Source organism: Magallana gigas, chromosome 5 (assembly GCF_963853765.1).
Source record: "Magallana gigas chromosome 5, xbMagGiga1.1, whole genome shotgun sequence".
Taxonomy (NCBI): Eukaryota; Metazoa; Mollusca; class Bivalvia; order Ostreida; family Ostreidae; genus Magallana; species Magallana gigas.
This window is the reverse complement of record NC_088857.1, coordinates 41,109,574-41,122,559: the sequence shown is the minus strand read 5'-3', so window position 1 is coordinate 41,122,559 and position 12,986 is coordinate 41,109,574. Positions and strand designations below refer to the sequence as shown.

Below are 12,986 nucleotides of genomic sequence, written 5' to 3'. Positions count from 1 at the left end.
TCATCAACTTGGGATGAAAAATGAAATGTATAAATTATCAAAAATCAGAAATCTAAGTAACATGCATATCTGTGATATTTTTACAGGAACCCAGATATAACACTTCCCTGTCTCACTTCTTCCTAAACTTCGCAATTAAAAATTTGGCTATAACATAACTTTTCAAGATTTTATAGCGAGTTATGTGACAAGTTGAACTGTTAACTCATTGTAAAATGACGACGTCGGCGTTTTATAAGGTGGCGCAGCGGTAACGGAACAAATTTTGTAAAGGCCTTGAAACAAGTCCAAAGCGACTTTTAAAGTACATTAAATTAACAACATCCAACATAACTTAAAACTGCATTTTGTGAATCAGTGGTCTAACAAAATTGAAGAAATTCAGATGACAATAAGTGAAACAAGAAACCCCGAGCGATAGCAATGGATGTCAGAATGCTAAACGACACATTTCGGTAAGACGGACGTTAGACAACAAGAAATACAAGCAAGTTTGGAATTAGCAGATCGTTTGTACTTAAAATATTTATTTAACTAGAAATGTACTGTGGGTGTGCACTCGTGGTACATGTTCAAAGAAAATATGTTTTCCAAGACATTTTCGGAAATAAAATGTAAATGTTTTCGAAAACGTTGTGGAAGTTAAACAGCAAAAAAAAAGACTGGAAATTTTCAACGTCGCACATTGCGCCGCCCGGCAAAATTTGTTGTTTAATTCAAATTATTCATTTTCTCTAAATAAATAAAGTACAGATATGAAATCCTGAGAATTGTTTACTAAATGGTAATTGAAGAAACCATTGAAGTCTGATGAAAATGCATTAAACAGGCTGATTTAAATTTTTGTGCTCTGTCTATACTATTTTGGGACAACCCTCGTATTTTGATTTTCCTTTTCGGACCTTATTAATGCAAAAATTAGAGTTTATTGTTATGATAAAATATTGAAAAATATATCAACAAGTTGAAAAAAGATTAAAACAAAAATTTTTGGAAAAATTGAATAGAAAAATTAAATCGTTCATTACATTGTATTTTTGTACAGATTTTGGGTTATCGATGTGGACAAATCATTTTAACGTAAATATAAGGCGGTCTTTATCATTACAACACCAGTATTTATCTAAGCTTGGCAAATATAAGTTAGCATTTATGTATTGACCCTGATCTCCGGACAACTTGTATATATATTCATGGGCATACTTTGAACATTGTACGTACGTGTTCTCGATATATTTCCTTTTCGCCTTTTAATCAATGGATATGAATTAAGCATTTGTTGGTTGTTGTGGTTTGTAGTACATGTGGTGTAGGCCTATATACAAATGGTTTACTATTGAGACTTTCCGCATAAAACGCTCGTTCTCCCGAGTACATATAATAACTGTACACACGATCCCACATAGGAGTGCAACTGGGTGACGAAATGGGTATGTACACACATCAATTACTCCATGTTTGAATTGAGAACTTATACAAATGCGATTGTAATAATAGTAATGAATGTTTTAGCCTTCTTCGCCAATTTTGAATCTTAAAATCATTTTTGGCTTATACAATCATATTAAATACGACTTATAACGTTACCGTATTTAATGTCTTCGTTAATCTTATCTTGGTCAGACATTTACGGAAGCCCAGAAGGGTTGGCATTTACTTGCTTTTTTTACTTTTAATAACTTTGATAGCTATTAACATGATACTTTGCTCTCATTATAAATTAACCAGGTCTTCAAAAAGCAGTTTTTGAAATTTCAGTTCAATAATATTAAAAGCAATTTGAGCGGGGTTTTTTTGAAGAATTTTATTTTGAGGCAAAAATATGCTATTATAATAATTCTGCATTTATCCCAAATCACTATCATAAATAGGATTTTAAAAAAGATGTATAAAAAGAAATATTATCGCCTAAGGAATATTTAACAAACCAAGCTTTGTGCGAGACAATAATTATGTAATTTAGCTTCAAACATAGCCTCTAAATAACTTTCCCCACAAAAAAAGAAATTAACGGCATATGTTTATAAATAGATCATAATATTTTATGTCAATTTAGTAGTAAAAAATTGAAGCTCTTATTAAAATTGAAAAATAAATTCTTGTTAATTTATACTCAGACTATGATCTTCAAATTGCATGGGACTTATATACATTTAAAACAATTATCAACAGTCATATTTAAAGCAATATTTTTTAATTCAGAAATTAAAAGTATACCTGACCTTTTTTGGCACGTTTCATTTAAAATATTAGTAAATAAATCATACATCAATTTACAGCAAATATTAGTATTCAACTAAAATATTGTCTGCAATCTATATTACCAATAAAAATCGAATTAAATTTAGGTTCAAAATATGAAATCAACTCATGTTTTAAAAAAGCATCGTCTCACAAGGGTGATTTTCGGGTCTTGTTTTTAAAAATCACAACAGTTAATGACAACGTCAGCTATTTAATGTTTTGGTGTGTTTAACTTATAGTATCATGGATATAGCAAGCGTATCAGTATTTTCAGTTCCCGTACATTTTCTTATAAACCCTTGCCTGTCATTTGTTATTTGAACAGTTTTGTTCAGATTTTATGTGCTCTCGCCTTTTAACTAATCAGCTACTTATTATTGTTCCTATTTCATAGCGTATGAAACAAATGTATCAGAAGATGACATCATCAGAATCCATGACAACCATGGTAACACCATGGAGTTTCTGGGGAGCGGGGGTCAGTACCTCAGCGCAAGCAGTGTCAGGTCGGGGAGGTACCCTAACCCCGTCACTAACATCCCTAGGCTGAGAAAGATGAACGTCAACGAAGATGACATTTTCCTCTGTGCATATCCAAAAGCAGGTATGATAAAAGGAGAAAAAAGAGCAAAAATCTTTTTGAAACATCTTAATGACAATGTTGAAAAGATAGACCAACATTATGATACAGGGCATACTGAAACACTGATAATGGTAGCTAGTTTTATTTTTTTTAATGCAAGGAACACATTGGACCTGGGAAATTATGACCATGCTCCTGCAACAGAGTGCTGAATATCACCCCCACGAAAAAGAAAGTTACATGTACGAGTTCCATATTCCAGAGACTTTACAGGCTTTAGAGCCACCCCGTGTGTTTAACACCCACGTCCGACCAAATAATCTACCGGAACAGTTCTTTGAGAAACGATGCAAAACTGTGTTTGTTCAGCGTAACCCAAAAGACACAGCAGTGTCATTTTTTTACCACTGTAAAAACTTGATCCAGTTTGGTGGCACTTTTGAACAGTTTATGGATTTCTTTTTGAAGGAAGATGAACCAGGTAATGTCAATTGAAATAGTAGCTATATAACAGTTGTACTGAAACTGTTGAAAGTATTATGTAAACCAATGAAAAGGGGAAAATGCATATTTGCGAAAGTACGATTTTTTAGCCGGGCTTTACTGAAAGCAGGGTCCTGGCTGTAGGCAGGCAAATCGCCAATGATACAATAAAAAGCACAACTTCAGAAGTAAACAAAAAACCGAGCAGCGTCAAAGTAAAATCTTCCGCTATACCAAATAGTTACACAGAGAGCCATGTTTTGTCAAATATATTGGTTTTTTATTTGTTTGCGAATAGATTTAGCATTGAATTTTTTTCCTTTCTTATTAATTACGTGTTTTTAAACAAGACTATGCGTTTTGGGCACAACAATGCGCATGAATTTATTTGACTACTTTACAAAGCATTGGTGTTTAGCTGCACGTAGAAGAAATGCGGGGAAGGGGGATGATTTTATAACGCGTGTTTCAAATCTAAATGCAATTGTTGATTTTTTTTCCCACTAGACAGGCATATTTTTATTAATAGCCACTAACAAAAAAATTCAGTCGCTCTCTGACGCGTTTCCGACATTAAAAGCATGAGAGAGAGAGAGAGAGAGAGAGAGAGAGAGAGAGAGAGAGAGAGAGAGAGAGAGAGAGAGAGATTGTCAGTTTTTACTTCAAAATATGCATAATGACACATCAAAAGAGCCCGGCTTTCAGTACTACTTCAGTACTTTGATTTCACTAACTTATCACAAGTAACCTTTTTTCTGTTCATAAACGCAAATAAAGTGTTTTAAACTTGTTAGATCGTGAATTGGTCATGTCAGTAGCATCACGAACACTACTGTTAGAGAGTAAAATTGAAATTATTATTTGCGATATTTTATTTTCATAACAATGTAAACATGAACAATTTAACAGTGATATGATATTTTCATCGTAGTCTATCACTGCGCCTGGTACAAATACACATTAGAATGGGAACAGTTCATCAGAGAAAATCCAGATCATCCTGTTCATTGCATCATGTACGAACAACTTCAACAGGTGCGTGGTTTGGTGAAGTATTGCAAAGTATTGCTATTAATGAAATGTTTTTTAACTATTTAAAAAATGTACATGTACCATGAACACTTTCATTGATAGAATGCAATCGAAGAAATCAAGCGTCTTGCTACCTTTTTGAAGACACCATGTGACGATAAACTGGCCAATCTCATTGCCGAAAAATGCTCGTTTCAACATCTTAAAGACGCAACTTTAAAAGTCAAAAAAGGGGGAAACAGCGAGACACTTTACAGAAAGGGTAAGTTTACGCTGTTGATTCACGTCATGCTTATATTATTTTGAAAAGTGTTGGTCATTATATCTTAATGAATTAAAATATCCTATTTCTCACTGCTTAAGTACTATTTTTAGGAAAGGTTGGAGACTGGAAAACTCATTTCACCGTCGCGCTTAACGAGAAGTTTGACCAGTATTTACAGCGTCATCCAACAACCTCGGTGTATACATATGAAATCTAGACTAGGACTACTTTACTGGGTGTCAGATTATAGATACAGAAATAAAATGTTTGTCACTAAAATAAATGTCCAACATATCTTAAATTCAGTTCATTATAAATGTTTTGAAATGTTCTTGTTAATGTTTCAGATATACATGTACATTGTGTTGAAAGTTAAATTTTGAATATTAAACAATCTTGAAATTGTAACCGGCCTCTTATTTCATGAATCAGAAGCATTTCATGACTTGAAATAGTTCAAGATTGTCTGAGTGATCAATCCCTCTATCCTAGAAATCAAATTATCTTAATAGTTAATATTGAAAACAACCATGGCTTTATATTTCACAGATCATAACCTTGTTGTTTAGTTATAGGTTGATGTCTTTTTTAAATCCTCATGCTTTTGTGTTTTAGTCCCACACATCTTGTGGCTTTATTAATCCTACTGTTCTTCTACTGCATTTCGCTGTAATTGCGAGACCGTTAGCATATTCATTGTCTTCTAGAGTGGACAAAAATCCTCTAGCAGATACTACTGTTCCTGTTGTTAATATCTCGTCGATCACAATAATGAATAGGAACCCAGATATAACACATCCCTGTCTCACTCCTCTCTGAACTTTAAACTAGTCTGTTGTTCTCCCATTCTCAATAACACATCATGTAATTTCATGTTTCTGGAATCCCATATTGCTTTAATATAACCTATAATTGTCCCTGTGCTGTCAAATACTTTCTTACACTCTACAGAGCTTTTGAATATGGTTTTCTTTGTATTTCATGGAGGAAATTATGACTTGTATCATAATTTTATGAAGTTAAAATACAAATTAAATAAATCATAAGGGCAGCTATTCATGTGATATAACTATCTTAATGTCCAAAAATCCCAAATTTTAAGTATTGTAAAATTTTTAGCGATCCCTTTAACAATATCTGTGCCTTCAACAAGGGTTGGACACAGAATTGATTATCAAATCCCATAGGTACTTTTTTTTAGTAAAATACATTTATGTCAGATTTAAGAATGAATATTCTAGATATCATTGTATGGAGTAGGTTAACACTTAACAAAACTTTGAAGAGTTAACCCTGATATATAGAATAATATGAAAGCCATGTAATAAAATGAAATGAATTTATCAATCTTTTGTAACTTATATGTCCTCTCAACATAACTAAATCATGATATCTTTTTGATTACCCCTATATAATATAAATTAAAGTATAGGAGTTGTCAAAAAGTAAAAAGTAAAAGATATATGAATAACCCCTTTGATTTTACTATATTTTATTTTTTTTTAAATTAAAATAACATGATCGTTTATCAAATATTGACCAGTACATAACATGTATACCCTATGCATACAAATACAAATATTTTATTGATACAAACACAATTACAATAATTGGCAAAGGCCTGCTATATGCATAAACAGAAGTATTTTTTTATCACACAGAGTATAATACATACCCTTTCTCAATATCACATCTTGTATCAGCCCGAGACTCCAATATCAGCCCGATGGTTGAAAGAGAATTTTCATCAGAGAAGACCTGGTGTTACTATAGAGTTAAACAGTTTTTCTAAAAGTTTACATGGGTTATCTAGTTCATCTTAAAGTATTTCTGGCCTTTTCCATGAGAACTGTTGTAGCTAAGTTGAAACTTCCATTACATTTTAAAGTTAAATCAAGATAACAATACATACACTACATACACTATGCATGAGAAAAGTCCCATTTAGGATCGGATCCTCACCGCCATCCGTCATTCTTAAAAATTTAAATTTTATCAATGTTTTATTAATGTTCAAGTTAATTTGAATGTATCCTGATAGAAGAAAATGCGTATTCGTTGTTATTGATTTTCGTATTCTTGACGGTAGGCGATATACTAGTACATGTATATACTTCCTTATTCATGCAAAAGTTAGAGTTGATTGCTATGATAAAATATCAAAAGAAAAATATCAACAAGTTGAAAAAAAATTAAAACAAAAAACCAAAATTGGAATAGAAAACTCAAATAGTAAATTACATTGTATTTTTGTACAGATGTTGGTCATCGATATGGACAAATCATTTTAACCTAAATATAAGGCTGCCTTTATCATTACAATTTCATGACCGGTATTTATCCAAGCTTAGTGCTTGTATCAACAAGTAAGCATTTATTTTTTGACCCCAATTTCCAAACAACCTGTATAAATCCATGGGCATACTTTGTATGAGGCACCGTGTTAATACTTTTGAGGTATTTTCTGATATAAAAAAATGTATTTGATATGGCATCAATAATTCGAATTATTGACATAAAAACAATTATTGATATAAAAAAAATATTTTGTGATATCAGAAAATCATTTTATGATATCACAAATTCGATTTCTTGATATCAAAAAAATATTTTCTGATATCATAAGATAGATTTTTTATATCAAGAATTAAAGTTGATTTTCTGTTATCAAAAAATTGAATTATTGATATCAGATAATAATTGTTTGATATCAAAAAATCACTTGTATTTTCCGATATCAGAAAAACCTGTAGATGCCTGTTAAAAATGATATTGAATGCCTAATTTTTTAACCTGGTTTCATTTTGGCAACTTTGTCCATATATACAATGTTTAGCAATGCTCTCTGAATGGAATTCCCTTTAAGAAATGATGACATCATCGCATAATGTAAAGGAAAATATACTGGCGTACAGTTAGCGCTTTCAATACATAAACACATTTAATAGATTTTTACTTAAATAAATATTCAAATAACAAACAACAAATATTAAAATGCAAATCGGACTCTGTAGTTAAGCAATTTAATCTTGGTTCAAGGGAGTATTCATAAATCATGTGAAATTTATTAACCATTTTATTTGAATTTCTGATATCAGAAAATAAAATTCTTGATATCAAAAAATCAGTTGAATTTCTGATATAAAAAAATCAAGAAACAGAATTTCTGATATCAAAAAATCATTTTCTGATATCAGAAATTCTAATTCTTGATATCAAAAAATCATTCTGATATCAGAAAATACCTCAAAAATATTAAAACGGCGCCCCATAATTTTTAACATTATGTTCTTAATAAGTTTAAATAGACATTTCCTAATCAATGGGTATTCAGCATTTACTGAATCTTGTGGTTTGTAGTATATATGGTGTACTATTATATACAAACGGTTTACTGCTGAGACTTTCCACATAAAACGCTCGTCCTTCCGAGTACATATGATTACCGTACACACGGTCCCACATAGGAGGTCATTTGGGTGACGAAATGGGTATGTACACAAATCAATTACTCAATGTTTGAATACATTACTCATACGAATGCGATTACAGTTATAGTAATGAATGTTTTTAGCCTTCTTTGTCAATATTGAAACTTAAAAATTATTTTTGGTTAATATAATGATATCAAATACGACTTATACCGCTTCGTGAATCTTATCTGTGTCAAACATTTACGGAAGCTCAGTAGGGTTTGCATTACCTTACGTTTTTACTTTTAAGGACGTTGGATCCTGCGATCAAACCGTCTCTTAGTTTTTTTTTTCTAAAGTATTTTTTAACATCAACACATATAACTAAACCAAAATTCAAAACAAAATGTTGGGGTCTATATGCTCCTTTTGGTACCTTTTGGCGTTACTGTGTATTTAATATACGTACTTTCTGCACTGAAAGTACAAATTGCACAAAAATCGCTTCCCTCTATAATTTTTTATCGAAATGAACCATGGTATCAAATTTATATTTACATTGTTTAGAATTAATAAAATTAAAATTATCATAAAGAAAAAGTTTGCAATTTCTTCACCTAATTGATATTTTTTACCTTTATGCACTGAAAAAAACCCACTATTTATAAACGAATTAACATGCGATGAAATTATTTAAAAGTCAATCTTTTTCTCAAATTATGACAGACTTGTCAAAAAAAACTTACAAATTCAGAAAAAAAACCCCAAAAATATTGGTCTATAATGTAAATTACGAATCATGGAATGAAATAAGCTAAATTTTATGGGGAAATTTTAGTTTATTTTTTCTTGACTTTTATGAAATATCAGTTGAATATGCTAATAAATGCCGATAGAAATATTAAAATATTGTTAAAATATGTTTTTTGAAACAACACGAAGATATCCCAATGCATAAACTATATCTGGAAATTTGGTCTTCACTAAAAAAAAAAAAAGAACGCTAAAATTACGGTAGGCCTACTCTTAAACAACTGAGTTATGAAAAATGTTCATTTTCTTCCTAAAAACCTTCCGCCACAAAATACAGTTCCTCACTAAACTCTGTAAATATGCAATTTTCCTTAACTATTTCATTTAATATAGTGTATTTGGCATTGAAAAAAAAAAGAATTTACAAGTAGAATTCATTTATGACACAAACTTTCCAGACTAGATGTGACCGAAAATGGTTACCCAAAATCAGAGGAACGAACCTCTTTAATAAATTCGATAGCTATTGTCATGATTTGAAATTTCCTTTCAATAATATTCAAAGCTTTTTAATGATTTGAGCTGTATTTTTAAGAATTTTATTTTGCTGAAAAAACTGCTACATGTATTATCATGATTAAAAAAAAAGACTTTTAAAAAATTATATAATTGTATAATAAGAAATATTCTCTTCTAAGGAATATTTAGCAAACCAATTTTTATACAGGACAATAACTATGTAATTTAGCTTAAAACACACCCTCTAAATAACTTCCCCTACCAAAACAACTACCGTCAGATGTTTATAAATAGACCATAATCTTTTATGTCAATTTAGTAGTAAAACATTGAAGCTCTTATTAGTGAAAAATAAATTGTTGATATTTTATACTCAGAATATAATCTTCAAGTTTATGGGACTTATATACATGTATAACAATTATCGACAGTCATATATATAAAGCAATATATTTTTAATTCAGTAATTAAAAAGTATACCTGACTCTTTTTGGCACGTTTGATTTTAAAATAATTACATTTTAAAATGCTAATAATCATATCATACATTAATTAACAGAAATTACTAATATTCAACTCAAAATATTATCAGCAAGCTATACAATTTTACCAGTTTTCCTCAAAAAACAGAAAATGAATAAAAATTAATCGAATTAAATGAATAAGGCTTAAAATGTGAAATCATACCATGTTTTAAAAGAGGTTATGAATAAATTTATCAAATAATGAATGGATGTGTAGAGCAATGCACCTTAAAAAAGCATTGAAAAATGTGATGGGTAATCAAAAGTAAATGGATACAGTATCATTCACTCCGTTTCATGCCTAAATAAAGGATCCATGTAAGTTCAAGGCAAATCTTCCAAACCAATAGTGACAAAAACCAATTTGAATACATGTCAATTCATTTTTGAGTGTAACATTTTTTTCTTCCTTTTTAAAAAAATTGTCTTTGAGAAGATACATACTCTATCGGTGTCCATATAATATATTGAAATATTAAAAATCTTAACTTCAATATTCAAATCTTTTGAAGGTTACTAGTTAGTTTGTAAATCAGTCAATTCTAATTAATGGCTGCTATTAATAGGAGGGCATACCGGTATTTACGGCCATTTGGAAGGTGGTTATATATTGTATATGTACCGTAAGAAGTCATGCAGCAAAATTCTTTTTATACAACATTTCATATATTCGATCATGTGCAAAACTTTGTCAGCTGCCACATCTTCGTCTCACAATGGTGTTTTCGGGTCTTGTTTAAAAAAATCTCTGGCCAACTATTAATGGCAAAGCCATCTATTTAATGCTTTTGTGTGTATAACTTATGGTTATGAGTTATCTATACTGAACCTTGTATAGTTCCTCTGATAAATAATGAATTATATTTTAAAATGAATATATCCACAATCCTGAATATAGCAAGCGATTCCGTATTTTCGGTTCCCGTACATTTTCTTATAAACTCTTGCCTGTCATTCGTTATTTGAACAGTTTTGTTCAGATTTTATGGGCTCTCGCCTTTTAACTATTCAGCTACTTATTATTTTCCATATTTCTTAGCGTCCGAAACAAATGTATCAGAAGATGACATCATCAGAATTCACGACGACCATGGTAACACCATAGAGTTACTGGGGAGCGGGGGTCAGTACCTCAGCGCGAGCAGTGTCAGGTCGGGGAGGTACCCTAACCCCGTCACTAACATCCCTAGGCTGAGAAAGATGAACGTCAACGAAGATGACATTTTTCTCTGTGCATATCCAAAAGCAGGTATGGTGTAGTGAGAAAAAAAGAGCAGAAAATCTTGCTGAAATATTTTAATGACAAAGTTGAATGGATAGACTAAAAACATGATAGAGCATACTGAAACACTGATAATAGTAGCTAGTTTTGGGGTTTTTTTTTCATAACAGGAACACATTGGACCTGGGAAATTATGACCATGCTTCTGCAACAGAGATCTGAATATCACCCCCGCGAAAAAGACAGTCACATGTACGAGTTCCATATTCCAGAGACGCTACAGGCTTTAGAACGACCCCGTGTGTTCAACACCCACGTCCGTCCAAATAACCTGCCGGAACAGTTCTTTGAGAAACGATGCAAAACTGTGTTTGTTCAACGTAACCCTAAAGATATAGCGGTATCATATTATTACCACTGTAAGAACTTGATCCAATTTGGTGGCACTTTTGAACAGTTTATGGATTTCTTTTTGAAAGAAGATGAACCAGGTAAATTTCAATTAAAATAGCAGCAAAAAGGTGTGCTGCAGCTGTTGAAAGTATTGTGTATACCATTGAAGAGGGGTAAATGCGTATTTGCGAAAGAACAATTTTTACTTTCACTTACTTATAACAAGTAACCTTTTTTCTGTTCATAAACGCAAATAAAGTGTTTTAAACAAGTTAGATCGTGTTTCGGTCGTGTCAGTGGCACCATTAACACCACTGTTACTACTGGGAGTAAAATTGAAAAATATTTTTGCGACATTTATCATTATAGAAATGTAAACAAGAGCAGTTTTACAATTTTATGATATTTACATTGTAGTGTATCACTGCGCCTGGTACAAATATACATTAGAATGGGAACAGTTCATCAAAGAAAATCCAGATCATCCTGTTCATTGCATCATGTACGAACAACTTCAACAGGTGTGTGGTTTGGTGAAATATGTCGCAATGGTATTGCTGTCAAAGTAATGTTTTTGTTCAATCTAAAAAAATGTACATGTACTATGGGCACTTTCATTGATAGAATGCAGTCGAAGAAATCAAGCGTCTTGCCACCTTTTTGAAGACACCATGTGACGATAAACTGGCCAATCTCATTGCCGAAAAATGCTCGTTTCAAAATCTTAAAGACGCAACTTTGAAAGTCAAAAAAGGGGGAAAGAGCTGGACAGTTTTCAGAAAGGGTGCGTTTTTACTTTTGATTCACGCCATGCTTTTGTTTTGAAAAGTGTTGGTCAGTATATCTTAACGAATAAAAATACCTATTACTCACTATTCAAATACTATTTTTAGGAAAGGTTGGAGACTGGAAAACTCATTTCACCGTTGCGCTTAACGAGAAGTTTGACCAGTATTTACAGCGTCATCCAACGACCTCGGTGTATACGTATGATATCTAGACTAGGACTACTTTTCTGGGCGTCAGATTATAAATACATGAATGAAATTTTTGTCACTAAAATACATGTCCATTAAATCACCAATACGCTTTATACTGTAAAAATGTATTCCTCTTTCATGTACCTGACGAGTGTATACATCAGTGCTTGTAATTTTTTTGTTTTTGAAATAAAAATCTTAAACTTAGTGTATTTTAATGTTTTGAAACATGTTCTCGTTAATGTTTATGATATAGATTGCGTTGAAAATTAAATTTTGAATATTAAACAATCTTGTAACCAGCTTCTTTAGTCATAAAACAGAAGCATTTCATAACTTGAAATAGTTCAAGAGATGGCAGGGTGGTCAATTTCTCTACTCTGGAATTCGAATAATCTTATATAATCATTGAAAACAACCATGACTTTATATTTAACAGATGATAGTCTTTTGTTCCAGTTGATAGTACTATTGTTTTTACTGATGCTATTTTGTCCTCGTCGTATTTGTTTTTGTTTTATAGTCCCGTATATCTTGTGGTTTTGATTTTATTTATCCTGCTGTTCTAAAATTGC

At 31.4% G+C, this 12,986-nt stretch overlaps 1 protein-coding gene across 1 annotated transcript; it reads left to right on the top strand.

Moving 5' to 3' along the window:
* The first annotated feature begins 1,160 nt into the window (after positions 1–1,160).
* LOC117692383 (uncharacterized) lies at positions 1,161–12,618 on the top strand. Its single transcript, XM_066085239.1, has 12 exons — positions 1,161–1,430; positions 2,639–2,848; positions 2,988–3,308; positions 4,242–4,345; positions 4,445–4,604; positions 4,718–4,821; positions 8,050–8,098; positions 10,856–11,065; positions 11,209–11,529; positions 11,849–11,952; positions 12,056–12,215; positions 12,325–12,618. Exons 1-12 carry the CDS (start codon positions 1,427–1,429, stop codon positions 12,429–12,431), a joined length of 1,854 nt encoding a protein of 617 aa, XP_065941311.1. The 5' UTR covers positions 1,161–1,426; the 3' UTR covers positions 12,432–12,618.
* The last annotated feature ends 368 nt before the right edge of the window (positions 12,619–12,986 follow it).